We start from the raw sequence: 18917 nt of genomic DNA, 5'->3' as shown, positions 1-18917 counted from the left end.
ACTTAACCCTATGCTAAATAAATACTTAAAAACATCAAAAGCAACCATCACGTCATAGAAATGACAGTAAAGTCATTGTTGTGGGCAGTCTCAGCTCTGGAGGTTATTCTGTCTGACTTTTGTTATGTTGTTGTTTGCTATGAGGAGCAATTTGAGGGAATCTGTTATATGTTGCAGTTCCCCATGGAGGATAACCAGAATCTAATAGTACTTCATTTTGTAGGATGCCGGTTGTGGTGCTGTTGAACTCTATTTCATTCTAATGGCCACAATAATAGCAATGAAGAGAGGCTGAATTAGAGAAAACACAGCTTTTCTTTTATAACTATTGATGTTGTTAGACAGCTGTAGCTTGGTGTGCAGACACACAGGTAACTAACTGCACATCAATGTTAAAGCTAATCAATTCTCTCTAAATCTTTTGCCATTTCAAAATGCCGCTTTTCCCCTTGTAGTTCTCCTGGCTTTTTCTTGCACACTATCGTTTCTGTGAGACTTACTGTCCTCCTCGGTCTGGAAGGTGACCTCTCTGCCCTCTTTCTTCCCCTCGGGGTTGGCCAGTGACAGTCGGACATGGATGCCATGGTAAGGTGGCAGATCACGCAGTGTGAAGCGTGAAGCGTTGTGTTCCACTGCCAGGCACTCGCGCACGGTGGTGTTGTGGCCTCCGCCGCCTCCCGCCGTGGTGTAGCGGTAGCACAGGGACACTGAGTAGGTGTGGCAGCGTGTCAGGTTGAACGCCAAATTCTCCCACTGCAGGGACAACTGCCTGGGCTGGATGTCTGGGGCTGCGAGGCCTCGCAGAGCACGCATAGGTTCTGGGAGGGAGGCAGACGGAAGAAGAACAATTTCGCATTATTTAACAATGAGTTCTAGAAAATGAAACCAGAGGTGACTTCAACTTATTGAGAAATATGTGATTTCCCAGTATATCCAGGTGTTTTCCCCTACGGGAAGAACACTTGTTCCCTTTAAAGACTTTTATATTTCATCAATCTCGCGATTTATGTTTGGATGCTTTTAATAGTTTCATGTGCGGCGCTTTGAATTGCCTTGTTGCCGGGATGTGCTATACAAATAAAATTGCCTTGCCTGATAGATTCTGCCGCCACAACATGGAGGACGACGAGTTTGCTGTCAGCGCAGCGCACCCACATTCCCCATGGCAGAGCAGGAACTTCTGCCAAATGTGCTAATTAATTGGACAGGCTGTGGGTTGCTGTCGCACTCCCACCAGTCCCCGCCTCTGCGTTGCTAAGCAAATTGACTATCCAGTACTTACACTTCTTAGCCCCGAGGTTTAATACACACGCAAAAACATGCAAGTGCTTCACAAGGGCACTCACTTCCGCTGGTCACTTTTCCTCTTGGGTCACCGCGATGGCCTGTTGTATTTTTAGAAGGCACCGAGTTAATTCTGGTCACTGCCGGGTTAACCCCGACGTTTTTTCTGACTAAAAGAATAGCAGAGCTCTGTCTTTAATATCTCCCTTAAATGCGATGGCTGGCCGAAAGATAAAGAGAGCCTCTGTACACAGAAGCACAGAGCAGCCAGTGTGCAGGAGGATGTCTCCGAAAACTGTGGAGGGACCGAGTCCAGCCAAGGACGTCCTCGGAGTCAATGGAAGCGTTTATCAGTTGCCTCTGTAAACACAGTCAAATCCTTTTTGTCGAGCAATATGCTACATAGTGTTTTGTATCGCTTTATTCTTTTAGTAGTAAACATTGAGTAATGGCCCAGAGAGGCAGGGAATGACAGCAGAGATATTGGGATCATTGGAGTTTGAGGTTCGTGGCCAAGGTCTTCATACCTGTACGGACTCAGTGACATTCTCACTGCACAAAAGATGTTGTTTAAGGAGCTTAAATAAGGCAGCTGATGCATCACTTAGCAGGGAATAATGCGCACAAATAACATAAAAAAATGAAATCGTTATGAAGTCCTGTCTCTTATCTTTTTTCCACATCACTGTTTTATCTTCTATTTCTTTTTTTCATGTACGTGTTCAAACAAACACACATATAAACTATATTGTAAAATTAGATTCAACACCCATCGTCCCAGATTCTTACACACTTAACTTTAGTAAATGGGAACTTTTACAATACTTCCAATCCTTACTGAAGGTTTCTGCTGTCTGCAATCTTACACTAAATGGAAACATGACCGGAGCCTTGATCAGAACCTCGTCTAAACTAATGTGATGGCAGATGAATGGGTGGGCACAGTAATCACAAAGTAGTTCACTGCAGCGAGCAAGAAATGTTAATGTGCCATTGTTCAGTGTGACTGGGGATTGTCTTAATGGTGCAATTGATAGTCTGCACAGTTTGAGAGCTAAATAAAGAGAGGCATTTAACTGTTGAGTTGATGAAGGCGCCGCCACAGAAGCCACAGTGTGCTCATTGTGGCTCTTCTCAAAGTGGACATTTGTGCCAGCCCCGTCCCTTTGCCTCATCCTATCTGTGCGTGTGCCACGGGCGCCCATTCCTTGGCACCCTGTGGCGAGGAAACCGCAGCCATCGCAACACTCCCACCCCCAAAAAAAAAAAGCCCAGAGCACCATGTTGATCGTTGGAGATTGGACGTTAGAGTAGATGTGACAGGTTCTGGTTTATTTACTTTCCTAAAACTGTGAGAGCCGAGTCGCCATCGATTGCATGCATCGGTGGAGGGAAGCTGCGCTGACTGTGTCAGACGGGAAAACCCAAATTGACACAGACGCACTCTTGTGTTCGAGCAAAGCCCCCCCGCCCCTCCAGATGTAAACATAAAGAGAATGCTGACTCAAAGTGGAAGACATGATGGACGGCATTTTTAAGAAAGGACATTCCTAATGTGTCTCATTTTAGGCAAAGAGAATCACAGCAGGGGGATTTTTCCAGAGGGTTCAGCGACCCGGCAGCAGGTGGAAGACCATTAACGCAGTTCGGGGACCACCTGCAGTACACGTGCCCGCCTCTCCGCCGCGATTTACTTGCGGGGCTTCTAGCCGTACTAATGCCCCGCGCTGATAATCACAGCGACGGCTCATCAGGCACACCTGGACGGCCATCAGAGCCCGGCAGAGACCGTGTTCACATTCACGGCCATTAGTTTTACAGCCAGGACAGCTCGACTCCGGGAGGATGCGTGCGCGTACGCCGGTTAGCCGACATGCTTGAGATGGAGGGAAGTATTTAGAGTGACCATTTAGAGCGGCCAGAACCAGCTCCTGGTGAGGGAAAGGTTCCAAATGTCCCCCTTGTTGACTGGATAACTACTGCCTCGCCGAAATCACCCGCAGGTTCGAGCAGGTGAGATGCACCAATTGGAAGAGGTTTACATGCTGCTTACTGTCAAGTGTAAAACAAACGTATACACCCATGTAAGCGTATAAGACTTTTAAAGCGGAGAACTAGGAGACAGAATGACGAGCAAAATTAATTTCACCTCTGAATTGAACTGCATCCAAATGCAGCAGGCAGCAGTGTCACTTATCCCACACATGGATGAACAAGCTGATGTCCCAGGGGATGAAATCTAAATACATCCACAAAGGTTGAGTTCAGTGACTTTCACAAACACTAACACCAGCAACTATGAAAGCATTTCCCGTATGTTGTAAGTTCTCTAAATGTTTACCATTTATCACTTTGAAAAACGCATCTCCCGCACACATAGTCCCGCGCGGGCCGGCGGCAGCCTTTCCTCCACTCTAACTATTGTGGTTTCTCCTCTTTTTTATTGTGAAATATCCGTCTCTCTTGGGTCGGGGGCGCGTTGTGCACGGATTGGGGAGGGAGGGTTGTGAGCTTACTCATGGCACCCTGATGAATGGTGGGTGTCTTTGGCTGTTGAGAGAGGAGAGTAGCTTTAATATGTCATTGGAGAGGGGGGGCAAGAAAGCCTCTACTGAAGCAGTGTAGGGAGATATGTGAGGGATGGTGTGTGGCAGGAAGACACCGTTGGGCATAGAAAAGAGTGATGACCGTGGAAGACTCAAATCCACAGACTGCCTTTGGGTAACACAAAGCTCTTCATTTTGTGCGCCTGCGAGCGCCGCGCACACATTGCAGGAGCAGGCAGCGGTAATGACTTTCTGCATCTGTATCAACACAGTAGTCTTTCTGCTGTATACGGGCGCATTTTTTTTTAAGTAAGTTCGAGAGTGGCTCAGTTTCCATCCCACTCAACTCACTTGGTGTTGTGTGTCCACACGCTGACGGGTGATGGGGGTGCACAGACGAGGGCAGGATGTACAAAATGTGATGGAAATGCCATGAAAACCTTCACCTGAGGGATGATCGATTTGAAGCTGAAAGCAAGATATTGGAGCTGAAACAATTTGTCTATTATGTTGATTGGCAGAGCATCAATGAGAAATATCAATTATTGTTTCTGTTGTTTTTCAAGCAAAAGTGGAAAACCAACTCTGAATTTATGACTTTTGATACTTTCTTAAATGTATAGAAACACTATTAATTGATTATTATAGAACATCCCACAGACCTTTTATGGATATTTCAAGTTGTACAGATAGTGTTTTGACCAAAGTTATGTGCCCCTCATTGTTTATTTTAAAACCATTTGCAGTTAGTGTCTATAACCACGGTTACCTACAAATGAATGTCCACTTATTTAGAGTTATATGAATGAATTGTTCGTGCCAAAAATGTCTCATCCTCGCCAGCAGAAGAAGCCAGCTGTAGGCTCGTCACTGTAGTGAGCCAGCTGTTATCTTTTAAATAACAGTCGAACCAATATTGCAGCAAAAATGTCTCAGTCTCCTCAGCTGCAGAGTTCAGAGAACACCAGTGATAACAAATGCGTCTTTTCTTCACAGATAAGTATATGCAGCGACCGAGTGTCAGTTTATCAGCTCCTCTCTGATTGAATTTTAGCAGATTATCGTGGCAGATAAAGCCCCATAATAGGACTCTGAGGTTTGGAGGTCTTGCTATTGGGCATTTGTAATTTGAGATACGGACTTTTCACAGAATACATTAATTAAGTGCAAAGCAGACATAGCTATCTGTATTATTTTAACCTAGATTAAATCCATCAGTCTGCGCATTGCGGAGCAGCGTCGTGGTACAGGTTGCATTGAAGACCCTGCTGCCCCATGCTTGACGTTTGTTCCAAACAGCACAACACAACACACTGAACCACACACTGAATTCCCTCATCCGAAGCTCTGGGGCACTGCAGCACCTTAACAGTGCACAGTGCAATTCCCCTAAACACAAGACATAGCATAATGGGTCCTTTCAGTGGATTGTCTCTGCCAAATATATTCATATATTCATATTGCAAGACAAACAGAAAATCCCAATCGGGAGGAGAGTGAACAGCTCGTTTCCTATGCAAACATGACAACATACTTTCATATTCTGATACAAGTGAAAAATCCCTGCCAAAGAAGAGATGAATGTTAAAATAAACAATAATACATAATTCTGCTTGAAACAAATAACATTTGTCAAAATGATGAAAACCGTGTGGCGTGTTTCAACATACAATGCAGCAGCAGAAGCAACTCACCAGCAAGTAAACTAATACACTGTGTTACAAAGCTCACCTGCACACTTGGTCCGGCTCACGAGAGGCGGTCCAGGTGGTCCGGTCCCTCCCTCGCCGGGCCGAGTCAACAGCACACTGATGTGGTACTCTGTGTCCGGGTCCAGGTGCCACAGCTTATAGGTGACCATGTTGACTCCGTGCACCTCTGACCACGGAGACTGGCTGGCGCGGTACTCAATCTCCTTCCTGATAATGGGGCCATCTCCCAGGATGGAGTTGGTGTTGAGCTGGATGATTAGGTAAGTGGAGCCAGCTCGCAGCAGCTGGGGTGGTGCAATGGGCGATGGAGGTACTGTCGGAGGAAATGAAAAGCACGGTTTCTCTTTTTGCAGTTCACAAACACAAGTTGTTGCCTGGCGGCTCCATAGAACCGGTGACAGTTTAGGCAGGAAAAGTCTTGGTAAGCATTTTAATAATCAGTTCTTTGCAAACAGATTCAAAGCCAGTCCTAAATGAGCCGGCAGAGACCGCAGGATAAGAGTCCAAATAGCAGATTAGCCATTAACAAAACATTTAGAGCGTCACACATTTTTAGCAAAGTAGTGAGTGAAAAAACAGCTGTGCATGCAGTGAATGTGTCTGATCTTTGTAGCTGAAGGATTAAGTGGTGTTCATCTTTTTGAGTGTTTAGTCCTCAGAGCTGGTAACCATGATGAAAGAGGAGGCTCTGCAGCGCTGTCGGAGAAGATTGTCAGACCGGGGATTAATTCCAGAGTCCACCGGTCAAATGTCACTTACTGGCGGATCCAAGCCACTGAACAATTACACGGGCAACAGTGTGAAGGAGGGGAGGGAATGCAAAAGAAATGAGGACAAAGCACGGGGAAAGATCAGAGTTAGATCTGTGGCTGTGACTAATCCTTCATCCGGCAGAGGCGCCTCTGTCTTTTCATAATGCTCCTCTCTGTAAGCTTTCAACACCACTGGCCCCTCACCTCTACTCACAGCTGCTTCCGTTTGCCTGCAAGTAGCCTGCAGCAGCTCAACTCTGGGCCGTCAAGGACTGCATCCGTAAGTAACGCTCAAATGGAAGGCCTATGGCTCAGGGGCCGGAGGAGCCAGCTCAAGATCCTACTGCTTTGTTAGTTTGTGACTTTACTTTGTCTTATGATATTGTGTGTTTCCCTCTCTATGCTGAGTTATAGAGAACTCAACATCGCAGAAGTTCCCTCAACAAAAAGCTAAGGAGATGGATTGTGCTTTGGATTTTGGCTTACTAGCGAAAATAAGCTCTGCGGCAAACACAAGTTTATGATAATTACATATTTCGTCAACAATGTTTTGCCGTCTAATTTAGCCAAATGTTACCACCTTTTGAGACACAAGCTTCCTTCTGACTTCGACTGACGCAATTCTGCAAAATGTTCTCAAAATCTCTTAACTTGTGTTGCAGACCTTATTTCTGGCAGTTTAACCAGAAACCCACCCTAAAAACCCAATGACTTCCACAGGATGGAACTGCTAAAATGCTAACTTATTTCCAGGCTTCAGCACTCCTTCCAGGAGCACTCCACTCTCAACTTAATCGCTGCTCTCTGGTTAATACGGATTTCTTTGCAGTGAGTGACTCATGCGGTAAGAGGGGAGAAATCTCTGAAAACACATCTTGAAATGTGCTCAGGATAAAACTGTGAGTCCAAAAGAAAAGCCTCAGTCAAACAGTACCTTAAGGCGAAAGATGACAATGTTTTCTTATTTATAATCTGGGCACATAGCTGTGGGGGGGAGGGGGGGCGAGGGGGGGTTTGCAATAAGAGCGCCTCATCACGATTAAGTTGAATTTAGTGGTTCCAACTCATTATGGGAATGCTGAGATTCTTCTTAGCGGGACAGCATGTGCAAAGGGATTCATTAAAGCCTGCTGAAGGACTTGGTCTCAGCTCCTGTGAAAGAGATTACAGGATCACATGCAGTCTACAACCGGCCAGCATAACTACTCGTGGTGCAGAATTAGCTCTGCCATGAATAACACATTTTTCTTGATTACAATTACTGCCTCGCCATTGCAAGCTCTCCCGTCAACCACTCAAGTTGTAGTTTACATCCAGTTTTATCCAGACTGAGTGAAAATACGCAGGACAGGAATGTAAGACATAAGTGTATTTTTGGGGGAAAGGAAGTCTAGTGAAAAACACAATGTCTACGCTTAACGACTAAGGTTTTCCGAAGAGTACCGAAGGAGAAATCTGTCACATGGTGCAACGACAATCACCTGAAGCTCAATGTTAAGAAGACCAAAGGGGCTTGTTGTGGACTACCGGAAGGATGACGGGGGGCCGAGTCCGGCCTGGTTGTCGTCCAGGGAGAGAAAGTGAAGTTTGCAACTCGTACAAGTACCTTGGGGGTGCTTTCGGTCTACAGCAGCCAGCGCTCGGTTCTTCACAGCGGTGATCTGCGGTGTTGGCATTAGAGCCCTCGGGTTAGCGTCTCAACAAGCTGTTGAAGAGGACTGGCGGCGAGTGTGGAGGCAGTGGTGTGGATGAAAAGCCATCTTAAATATAGCTATAAAAAACGAGCTGACTTTTAAAGAGTACAAATGACCAAATTAAAGCCTTTGAGCAGTTCCTCATTCCCAGTCAAGAGGATGGATGACATTGTTTGCTGTATAGAATTTGAAGCCTCTTGAGAATCTTTGATTATTAACAAAAACAACAAATTTGGCTTGACTTAACTTTGTTAAGCTTTGATGCTTTGCATTGGATTTGTGTCTAAAAGTGTCTAAATGAATGAAAGAAACAACGGATTCAAGGTCCTTGTGAGTGTTTCCATGCTTGGCCTATAAAGCTGTGCCCATAACCCTGCACAATGCTAGAACACGGACGCTTCACACTCAAATCTTTTTACCTAGCCGCAGAGACGGTTAAACAAGATTAGGGTCTCACGATCTCACATTCCGTTGCTGAGCTACGGCGTGGAATAATAACGGCTTTATAATAACTTTATTATAATTGTCACATGTAGATGCATTTGAAGCACCCTTGGAGAAACCTTTGGTTGAGTTTGCTCCGCCCCCTCAGTCACACTCAAACTCAAGTTAAAGATGCGGCTGATGGGAATTTCATCGGTTTTGCAGGTTGTCTGTGCATGAAACAAAGTATTGCACACCTTCATTCCTACCAGATGCCACTGGAGAAAAAGTTATTCAAATGGATCCTGATGAGGAACATGAATGATCGTCTGTTCTGTTGGTGTTGGGGGGGGGAGTAAAGCGATCGTCCTATCATTCAGAAACATCATCTGGGCAAAAAGTTTGATGACAATCCATCGGACAGGTGTTGAGCTACTTCAGTCCGGACCAAAAAGATAAAGAGACCAACCGATTCACCAACAGACCGAACACGTAAAGACAAAATACTTTTCATAGCACCCTCCCTATCCCTCCCCCGCCTGACATCATTCATGTAAAAACTTAGTAGAGGACAAGATTTAAAATCGTTCATATCCTTATTTCCTCTCAGGGCAAGAGTTTGTTATGCTATGAAACCATCGCACGTCATTACTATGCTGTCAAAGTGGTGTCAGGCGGCGGGGGTGCAGTGAGTAATGGGAGGTCACAATCTGCGCTACGTGATGTGACAGGGGCTGCAGGAGTCCAAGCCAAGTGAACAGCTCTTTGACAGAGAGCTGAAGAGCAGAGTATGGCAGCCCATTTGACAAGTCCGGCTCAGAAAACAACACGTGTCGGGGAGATGGCGGTTGTCACCCGAAGAGCCTTCATGTGTGTCGAGCACCGTTCAATTTGCGCTTTGTGAATTTTATGGAAATGACTTATGTGATTCCTTCCCCCTTCCCCCGTTACGCACACAGTGTGGTGGGTGATTTGAAATGTGTTCAGACAAGTGGCTAGTGTTATTAATTAAATATTTAATTCACCCGCAGTGTTCTAGTGTGGCCGAGGAGAGAACAAAATCCTGTCATCATAAAAAACTAGCGGGAAAACTGATTGCAGGAAAGAAAGAAAGAAAAGGGCAGGCAGAGACCGAAAAAAAGGGAACATTAACAGACAAATAAAGAGAGAGTTCTTGCCTTTGACAACGAGTTCAGCAAAGTTGGAGACCCCGGAGCCCCTGGGGGACTGAGTGACACAACGGTAAAGGTCTTGATCCGTTCGCTGGACGCCGTCTAGCTGGAAGGAGACCACGAAGCGCCGGTGACTCAGGTGCTTGACTGATGCCGTGGTTATAATGTCCCCATTGTGTCTCTGAAAAGCAGGAAAGGACGGCGGTCAGACAAAACGGCGTGGGTCATCGTGTCCCTCTCTCTCTCCGATACGCACGGGTACCTGTTGTTGTGTTCAACAGCGACGCGCACACAAACACATGCGCAGGCGGCCTGAAAGAGAAGCAGCGGAGGCCAGGGGAGCTCAGCTGTTGTCGTGGTCGCTGGTTTAAATCAAGCTGCCAAACCATCGGATCCGACACTCGCTTCATCAACCCAACTCCTTACACACACGGCATTGTACAACTGTTTTCACAGTCTGAGGAGCTTTGCTCGACTAAAACGGTTTCTTATTCAATGTTTGTTAATAAAATACATACAGTGTTAAACCATGTCTGTAATATTAATGTGTTTTATGTTCATCAAATATCCATACGTGGGTACATCTCGTATCTTATTGGGGCTTTCTTTTTGTTTTCCAATGCGAAATCCTGGCACAGAGGATGAATGCTGTACAGATTGTTAACCCTCTCAAGCAAATTTGTGTTTAGTGATTTAGGGCAAAAAGGATGAATTGAGAAGTACATTTTAAATAAAAAAAAGCTATATATGAAATACAACTCGTACATTTTCATGTGGAAGGACCTTTCAAATGTATTGTTTTAATGCATTTTAAATTTTTGGGAGATGTTGGCAAAACTGTCAATGTATTGTAACTGCTGTTTGTATCGTACCGTTTAGTTAATTAATCAACTAACAGCAGTGATTCTGTACGACTAGTAAAAACATCCAGATCTTCCAATCTCCCCATGTTACACAAATACAAACAAACATTGAATTCCTGTTAACTAGCCCATGTTTGCAGTAATTATGCAGTGAACTCCCAAGATACATAGCCAATAATGTAGCAAAACAAGCTTACATTATTTCTATCTGGGTCAGATCTTATTAGAGTTCTGTGATTAAAAACGAGGATTGTCCATCTGTGTGAAATTTAATTAGAATGGCAGGACCATGTCTCTGATTTAATTTCACAATATGAAGATCAGACATGCTTTAATAAAACAAATGAAGTCTTGTTAGAATAATAGTGATTATGGGGGTAATACATTTCAGGAATGTCGTCCCTTAATGGAGCCCATCTACGACCAAATCTCTCCTCGGTGTGCGATGTTATTGAACCAAAACATTCACCTGCTTAGTAGTTTGGGAGATTCTGGGAGGCAGACAGGCTTTGATGCATTGGGGTTCAATCAGTTCAGTAGAGAGTATGAGAAGCATGCATGTAGGAGACAATAGAAATGGCTGCCAAACAACTGCTTTTAACGTAAAGAAGTGTTTTGAGCACAAATAGTGCAGGAGAAAGATAGTGATTCAATAAAAATGTTGCATGATGCACGTTGCGCTGAGAAAGGCCTTTCTCACACCATTAAAACCAGGAGCATCTCTCAAGTCCACACAGTCTCAACAAAACACATTGAATCTGACATATTCTTCTCATGTTTTCAGGCCATTTTCTTGGTGGGAAATGATGGACATTCATTTTGAAATCCTTTGGCTCTGCCGGTTATAACAGAATCCAAGGCATTAGAATATGCTGGGATTAACAAGGAAACCTTCAGGTTACGCTTCTGCCATCTCTCCAGCCTTTGCTGTGCTTCTGTTTTGGGCCTTTCAAAAGCCACAGACGACACAAACCACAGGACCTCAGGGTTAAGCCGGCAATTCATTTTGTAACCGCAAAGAAATACAAAAGAAATCCCTCTCTTACAGCATTTCCATTACCTAGCACGTAGATTACAGAAAAGGAGGCGGGGGAAATCGGGGATGAATCAAATAAGCATGAACAATCTGGCCGCGGCTAATTGGCGAGAAAACAACAAAACAATCCGTTAATGTGGCAGGCGCGTGCCATGGAGGCCGCGCTGCAGCTGGTGCGGCAGACACACAATGAACACAGAAAGGCCACAACCAAAGGAAAATCACTGTGATGTGAATCCATATGGAGAAAAAAAAACGACAGCCATGACGCAGACGGAGCAGACAGAGTTGTGTGGACGAGGACGGTAAGAGGCAGAGGAGTGAAGGAACATTCCTGTGGCCGGGAGATCTCATCACAGCAGCAGCAGCAGCAGCAGCCTGTATGGTCATGCCAGCAAATTACCCAAAGCATTCGTCTTCATTGTGTTCTGACCAAATGTCTGGTGAGGAAGCATCAATTGAATAACACACAATTTCAAACAACCACCTATAGTGGGTGTTAAGATGTTGGCAGAAGGCATGAACACAGCATCAGAAGCAATAGATGCAACAAATTGAGGCACGTGGTCCTTTAATCGGGGCGACTTTAAGAGGAGGATTTCAAGACCACAGAGTTATTCCCCACAGGAGGAAGATGTGCGTGGCCCGTCCGACCTTCACAGAGCGAGCCACCTAGATGAAAAGACGGATATCCAAAACACACAGGACGTGATTTGAATAAAAGCACCGGGGAGCGAAGAAAGCTGCAAATACTACGATGCTTATTAGGAATACAACATCTCAAAGGCAACAAAGTGAGGAGGCTTCAAGGCCTTTGTGGCCTTCACAGCGTTAATAGTATTTCTACTATCTGTATTTAAGCACGAGCAGGTTGGGGACACATCATTATTTAAAAACAGAGTAAACCTTGCTGCAACAGTTATTTAGAGTAACACTCTCCATTTAAAATGCAGTGGTGCGTGTAGAGAGTTCAGATAGATGCTACGACGTAGACGAGGCCTTTAACAAGTTATAAGTAATCAAACAACTACAAAGACAGTCGAAGAGACAAAAAACAACCACAATGATGAGCAAGACAGCAAAGAGATGAAAAAAGAACACAATGCGCACAAAGAAAGGCCACGCAACCACAAAGAAGATGGTGAATTCCCAAAGATGAGAATGCAACTACACCCTGAAAAAAACACAATGGAACACAAAACAACCTCAAAGCAAAGCAAATAAAAGAGACCAGCCATTAAGAGAGGTAAAATGGCCATAAAGATGATCATAAAAAGACATTGAAATCTTCAACAAAGAGACTCCACAAAACCAAAAAAAAGGAGTTGTTTGGCATCTCTGGGTCGTCTGGATGATTTGCTGCTTTTTAGAGGATCTCGGGTGTGGAAACCAAACACAAACCTGCTGCTTTCCTTTTGTACGGTTGATGGATTTGGAAGTAGAGAATAAAACCCTCACAAACTCCACCATTGAAGCACTGACCTCCAGCAGGAACTTCTCAGCCTCTGATGCTCTTCCAGCAGCAACACACTGAAAAGTGGCATTTTGTCCAGCGTTGACCTCCTCGTCTCCTAGTCTGGAGAAGTGCGGCGCCTTATCTAAAGAGACGGACAGGGAGAGGAATACTGTGGGACCTCAAGACTCGCTTTGCATTCAGCAAGATCATCAGCTGCACAATATAACATTTTATTGACGATTTTGTTCTTTTCAAATACGTAAACGGGAATTTCAGGCTTCATCCAACGTCCATAAGAACGTGAAGCAGCAACAGTTTATTTCAGTTCAAGGTCTGACATCACACTAAACTTCAGTAACAACTTTCTATTCTAAGTATTTATTTTCTGATGACTGACAATAAGTCATTTTCAAATGAAGTGGCGAGAATTTAGTTTATTTTTGGCTTATTCGAGGACGAGGATGCATTTGTGTTGACAGCGGAGGATGCGTCATTTTTCACTGTCCATCACAACTCGTAAACATGAACTATATAGTCCAAACACACGGTTTGAATATGACAAGTGTGTAAATGAGAAAAGAGGCCATATGGTGCAGGGGGGGCACTGTGTGGACTGTGTTTGTGTACAGTAAGAAGTCATGGTAGAGCGCTCGCATCTGGGCCCCACAGGTGGCCGTGTTGCCTTTGAGTGAATCACCCTCCTAAGGTTAATTTGTAATTTATGCCTGAGAGCCAAACATGACCAAACACCAACGTGAGCGTGAATGGAGGAAAAGTGGCCCCACAGTTGGCAATCACTGCTGTGTTGTTTATCCACAGGACTCTACAGCGGGATAAATATTCACCACAATAAATATTTATCACAGTGGTTCCAGAGTTAAAGACTAAGAAAAGGGCAGGTTTCTCTCACCAGAATTTACAAAGAACAAAAAACTTATTGAGCTTTAGTTTTCTTTGATTGATTCATTTTCGTTTTTTTAATACGCTACCCTGCCCTTTGCTTTTCACTCGGCCTTCCTCCGTCGCACTGCTAGCTGCCAAGGAACGCAGGCTGGCGATGTGCCACACCATAAGGCACGCTCGGGTCTCGATGAGAGTCTTAATTATTTAATGGCCACAGTGGGAGCATTCAGAATATGCCATCTGCTGTCTCGGGGAGACACGGGGTGACTGACTGATTTTAATAAATGGACTGGGTGGCAAGGGTACCACCCAGTCCATTTATTGAAATCATTGGTGCTGTTCTATGTGACACGACATCCCTAATAAGTCTCCAAACGCTATTGTGATAACAGCAGGGGATATGTAGATATTAACAGCGAGTGACCCCTTCAGTTCGGTGCTTAATTCACTCTGAGCCCTCGTGTTCAGCGTTCAGTGTGACACTGAAAGACTTTTCCAGGTATTAAGGGACTCGGGGAATACGTTTTGCACATGGTCCTCGGTGGATAACAACACGTTGAACGTGCCGCCCTCACCGACACAAAAAGAGCCCTGCTGCTGGGAGACAATTGTTAAAAAGAAGAAAAGAAAAACTGCCTGAACATTCCGCTTAAAGCTTTGAAATGCCTGATGGGGGGAAAACTCAGACCTGAGCACAGTGACCTTTGACAAAAAGCTACGACGCACTTCCGCTCAGGCCAGAGAACATGACAAGACTTCAGGGAGGGAATCAAAGATCTCATAGATTAACAAATAATTGTGTCAGTCAAACAAGGCTGGCGGCAGGTGTGTTTTCAGCAGGGCAGTGTTTGATAGCACAAGAAGGTCGATCAGCCATCACTCACCACAAATACATATTTTCCTCACTGAACCCCCCCCCCCCCCCCCTCTAGCACTTCCTGTAATTGCAATTCATTGTCAGGAGTGGCACTTACAGCAGGGGTAGTTGAGCACCATGATGTCATCTAAGGCAATGTAGCCTCGCTGCTCTCTGGAAACGGTTGCCTCAATCAGCACCTGCAAGAGGAAGTGAACGTGAATACGTGGTGAACACACTTAATCCAGCACAGCTAAAAGCACACCATCGCCATTAACCTAACGCTGTCAAAGCGGAGGCGCTCAAGCTATTTTTCTGAAGAAAATTGAGGGCTGCGTGAGTTATATTTTGCTTTGCGTCCCACTTTCACTGACAGATACATTATTTACCAACAAGCCCATCACCACACAGTCGCACATCTGATGACCTAAGACAAAGACAGAAGCAAGCAAATAGGGAGATGGATTCGTTTCGCCTCAGTCCAAAAGGTGCCGAGAGAAATAATAGCTTCATCAGGAGGCCCAGACTGTGCTGCCTGGCTCATGAGCTCTATTCCACATTCAGGGCACGGCTGCTATGAAGCCATAACAGCAGATAATACAGCTTGCACAGGCCCACGAGACTCGAGGGAGGACAAAGCTCCAAACCGTCCCATGGAAAAATAAGCTGGATGAGCAGCAGGCTCTCATGAAACCTAATCAATATCGAATCACCATCCTCAGTAATAGTGAGAGAGTTATGAGGCACAGGGGTGATGTTTGTTTCCACGGCACCAAGGACGGTCTTCCACTCACAAGTTTGATCGAAGGCCGGCTTTGAGTTATTGTTTCTCGTGATCCTCTGAACAAATGATTACAACATGGTTCCTATTACCGGGTCTTGATTTCTTTTTTTTCTTTTTTTTTTTTTACAGAGGCGAGCAACAAGCACTCAAACCATCCTGTATCCTTGGAGCTGAAATACTCCTGACGAGAAAGAGACGCAGAAAGCCAGGCGTGCAGAGAGAAGAGGCTAGAAGGCAAACAGAGAGAAGAGGTGAGGAGGAAGCAGGAGGAAAGGTCCTGACTGCCGGGTCCCGCTGTTGGAGAGAACGACCCGGCTCTGCCTGTAACTGGCTGCTCTCCTCCGGCTCAGCGAGGAACTCTCAAGCTAATCTTCTTCTGCCAGAATCAATTTTCCTGTTTGTTCCCAGACACCAACCTCAACCCCGAAAAAATCCCCGCTTTAAAAATAGGGGGAAATTAACATTTCCTCTTTCCATCATTTCCACTTCACCCCTGTTTCAAGTGGTGTATTTTATTTAAAGGCTACGCAGGATCCTCTTCCCTCAATTCACTCTTCCTATCGTTCAATATTTCCGTGTCTAGATTTATTTCTTCTGTCCATCTTTTTCTCTCGCTGCCTTCCCTCCCTTCTATTCTCCAGCTGCCATATACTACATTTACAGCAATGATTAAAGCACAATATCCTTCAACATGTTGACCTTAATTGGCTGCGTCCATGAGACTAACGTCGAAATCAGACAGAAACACTGAAAGAAAAATGTCTTGAAAGTCTAATGGTAAACACTCAATAAGCGATTGATTACTGGCTAATCCTCACTTGTGTTAGCCATTAGGACAGGAGATTATTATGAAGGAGACATTCAGAGCATTTGTTTCATAACATTCCTAGATGTTGATTGAAAGCCATTTATCTAGAAACTTTTTGTTTGACTGTACTTCATTCAAATGAATGACTACTATAGAAAAATAAAGGAATCTTCTTCTGAAAAAAAATAAAATAAAAGCAGACCAGGCAGTGATTTATGACAGATATAAAATTCACATTGAAAGAACGTATCGCATTACACTGCATTATTGGCTTTTAGAAGCAATTGCTATGTATACAAATCAAGAGCTGATTTAATTGGCCCTATAAACAAGCTTCAACTTTCCCAACTCCAGTAAGGAGACACCATCGGTTACAGAGCTTTCACGTACCATTAGTCACACCCATCCATAAATAACATCTTAAATATTCACAGACAAAAGGTCGCGTGCTGAAGTAATTCTGTTCAGTTGGAAAATGCCAAAGGCTAACAGTCTGCGTCTGACAATATGGTTTAAATCTTATGAGTCCCAATTTTCTCTCCGCAGTATTTCACAGAAGTCTTTTCCATTGCCAAAGGCTCAGCTGGCACCACTCTCATCAAGCTGAAGTAGGGAAAATTGGAGAAATTATCAGACAAAGACACATGAGGATTCTCAATTACAGGTCTTTGATCTGCCAAACACTATCCGACGTCTTCCTTTTTCTGTCAAGAAAGTAGTCGAATGAGATGGAATCATGGGATACCGAGTGGGCTACTGTGGTTCAAGAGGTCAAACAAACAGGCACCGAATGTGATAATCGAAAATATGCTTCTACGTTGCCTTCAAGACATTCAAACACGTTGTAAAATACACTTAACAGGATGAGAAGATGGATGGCGCTCTGTTTCATCCTATAGAGGACAACCAGGGAAAACAGCTAGAACACAACTAGTTACACGCTGAACTGCTTCGTGGAAGGAAGCAATGATTTCCTGAAGGCTTTTGAATGTTTCACTGTGCATTTTAAACGACATGTGAGTATTGTGTTAAGGGACAACGCCTTCAACAGGGAGTAAAGCAAGGCTGAAGAAAAGCAGGTCGGAAGAAGATTCTGACATTTGGAAGGAGACGAAGTAGAGAGAAGAAAGTGAGAGATGTTAAAGAGGGGAGGGGGACATTTCCCCTGCTGTAGTTGGCAGTCTTGGAGGGCTTGATAACATATTTAATATTTGATAACAAGGCTCTCCAGCTATTGCAAACACTTCTACCAACCAGGACCAAGGAGAGGAATATGGCGATGTGCACCGGACCAACACAACATCTTCCATCGAGATATCTCGAGGTCAGCTTGTTCTATTAGGCTTTCGCCCCAAAAAACATTGCACTCAAAATCCAAAATTCATAACTGTGATACGATAACAACGATGTGTGCGGAATGCTCATTCAACCCTTAACGCCAACGCGCAACCTGAAGATGATGGCGGGGGGTTTGTTTTCTGGATTACTAATTATTTGAGCTGTAAGTCACAATATGAGCAACCTATGCAGGGATTTCACACCTGTACGTGCGCAGTGAAAACGAGCAGACGGACATTTTGTGTCCCTGCGCTGTAACGGAGAACCGGGAGCTCTAACGTGACCTGAAATGTAAAATGGTGGGAAAAACCTGCAGATTTCAAAATCATCTTTGAAATGACGCGTGCTCTCCTGGGATTCATTTGACTCAGAGACAAAAGGTAAGAAGGGCCTCGTCTCTGCTTCAAACGAGTGCTTCGCCAGTTTAACGACGTGGTAGATCTGCCTACCGTTTCCTTTAAATCCATTGTGATTATATCAGACTCTATGGAGCCGATAGAACCCAAACCCTTAACTATCTCCCACAGGCCTCGGCTAGAACTCATTTTAAAAGGCTTGTTTTGAAGCAAACCGGGTTGTAACAGAGACCCATTGCCCTCCACTGGTGTTGTTCTGTTTTCATTGCACTGTTGGTGGTCAACAGCAGACTACAGCTATAGCTTTAAGATGCTATTAGAGGAAACATCCAGCCTTACACCTCCATATTTACCCTCTCCGGTTTTGTCTTGTTTGAAACGGAGTAGTGACGTGTGGCAAGGCAAGACCCCGTGTCACTGCACAATGATGAGCTCTTCCACTGCAGGGGGATTAGCAATGTAAGCTGTGGTATGTGTGTGACTTTGAGGGGGCAGTTTGTTTTGCTCTCTTTGTACTAAGACGCAACCTCAGCAGAGTTAAAGTCAAATGTGAAATGAAGAGGAAGCAAAGAGGAAAAGCTGTAATTCCTTACAATAAGATTTATTTCCTCTAATGGTGCCAAAGACCTGGTGACCACTTTCCATAATTTTAATCCAATTAATTTTAACACTGTTTTCCCCACGAATGCACTAAAAGCGAGGCTGTTTAATATATTCTATTAAAAAACTGTCAATACTGATTTAAGTGCTAAGCATTTCTTTCTGCTGTAGCATTTGGCCTCGTCTTCAGAGGCATGTAGTCCTCCTCACAGGCCCTTTATAAAGCTCCTTCTCCTGGAGCTCCTAATCACACAGGCCGCAGGACCATTCCGACTCACCTACTGGCTCCTATTGTCTACTGGGTTGCTAAAGAACAAGACAATTCCACTGGGTA

General features: G+C 44.5%; 1 protein-coding gene across 7 annotated transcripts in view; it reads right to left on the bottom strand.

Annotated features, from left to right (window-relative positions):
• The window catches only part of ptprub (protein tyrosine phosphatase receptor type Ub), a 116734-nt gene that overhangs the window by 36502 nt on the left and 61315 nt on the right, over positions 1 to 18917 (bottom strand). For all 7 annotated transcript variants that reach the window (XM_040164638.2, XM_040164640.2, XM_078095253.1 and 4 more), the window contains exons 4-8: positions 14816 to 14897; positions 12965 to 13080; positions 9590 to 9764; positions 5562 to 5855; positions 501 to 818 (exon numbers count right to left, since the gene is read on the bottom strand). In XM_040164638.2, coding sequence (XP_040020572.2) covers positions 501 to 818; positions 5562 to 5855; positions 9590 to 9764; positions 12965 to 13080; positions 14816 to 14897 — 985 coding nt within the window. The remainder of the gene's footprint in view (positions 1 to 500; positions 819 to 5561; positions 5856 to 9589; positions 9765 to 12964; positions 13081 to 14815; positions 14898 to 18917) is intronic.

This window comes from Gasterosteus aculeatus, chromosome 20 (genome assembly GCF_964276395.1).
Source record: "Gasterosteus aculeatus chromosome 20, fGasAcu3.hap1.1, whole genome shotgun sequence".
NCBI classification, from domain to species: Eukaryota; Metazoa; Chordata; class Actinopteri; order Perciformes; family Gasterosteidae; genus Gasterosteus; species Gasterosteus aculeatus.
The sequence above is the reverse complement of the archived record's forward strand: the minus strand, read 5'-3'. Positions and strand labels throughout refer to the sequence as shown.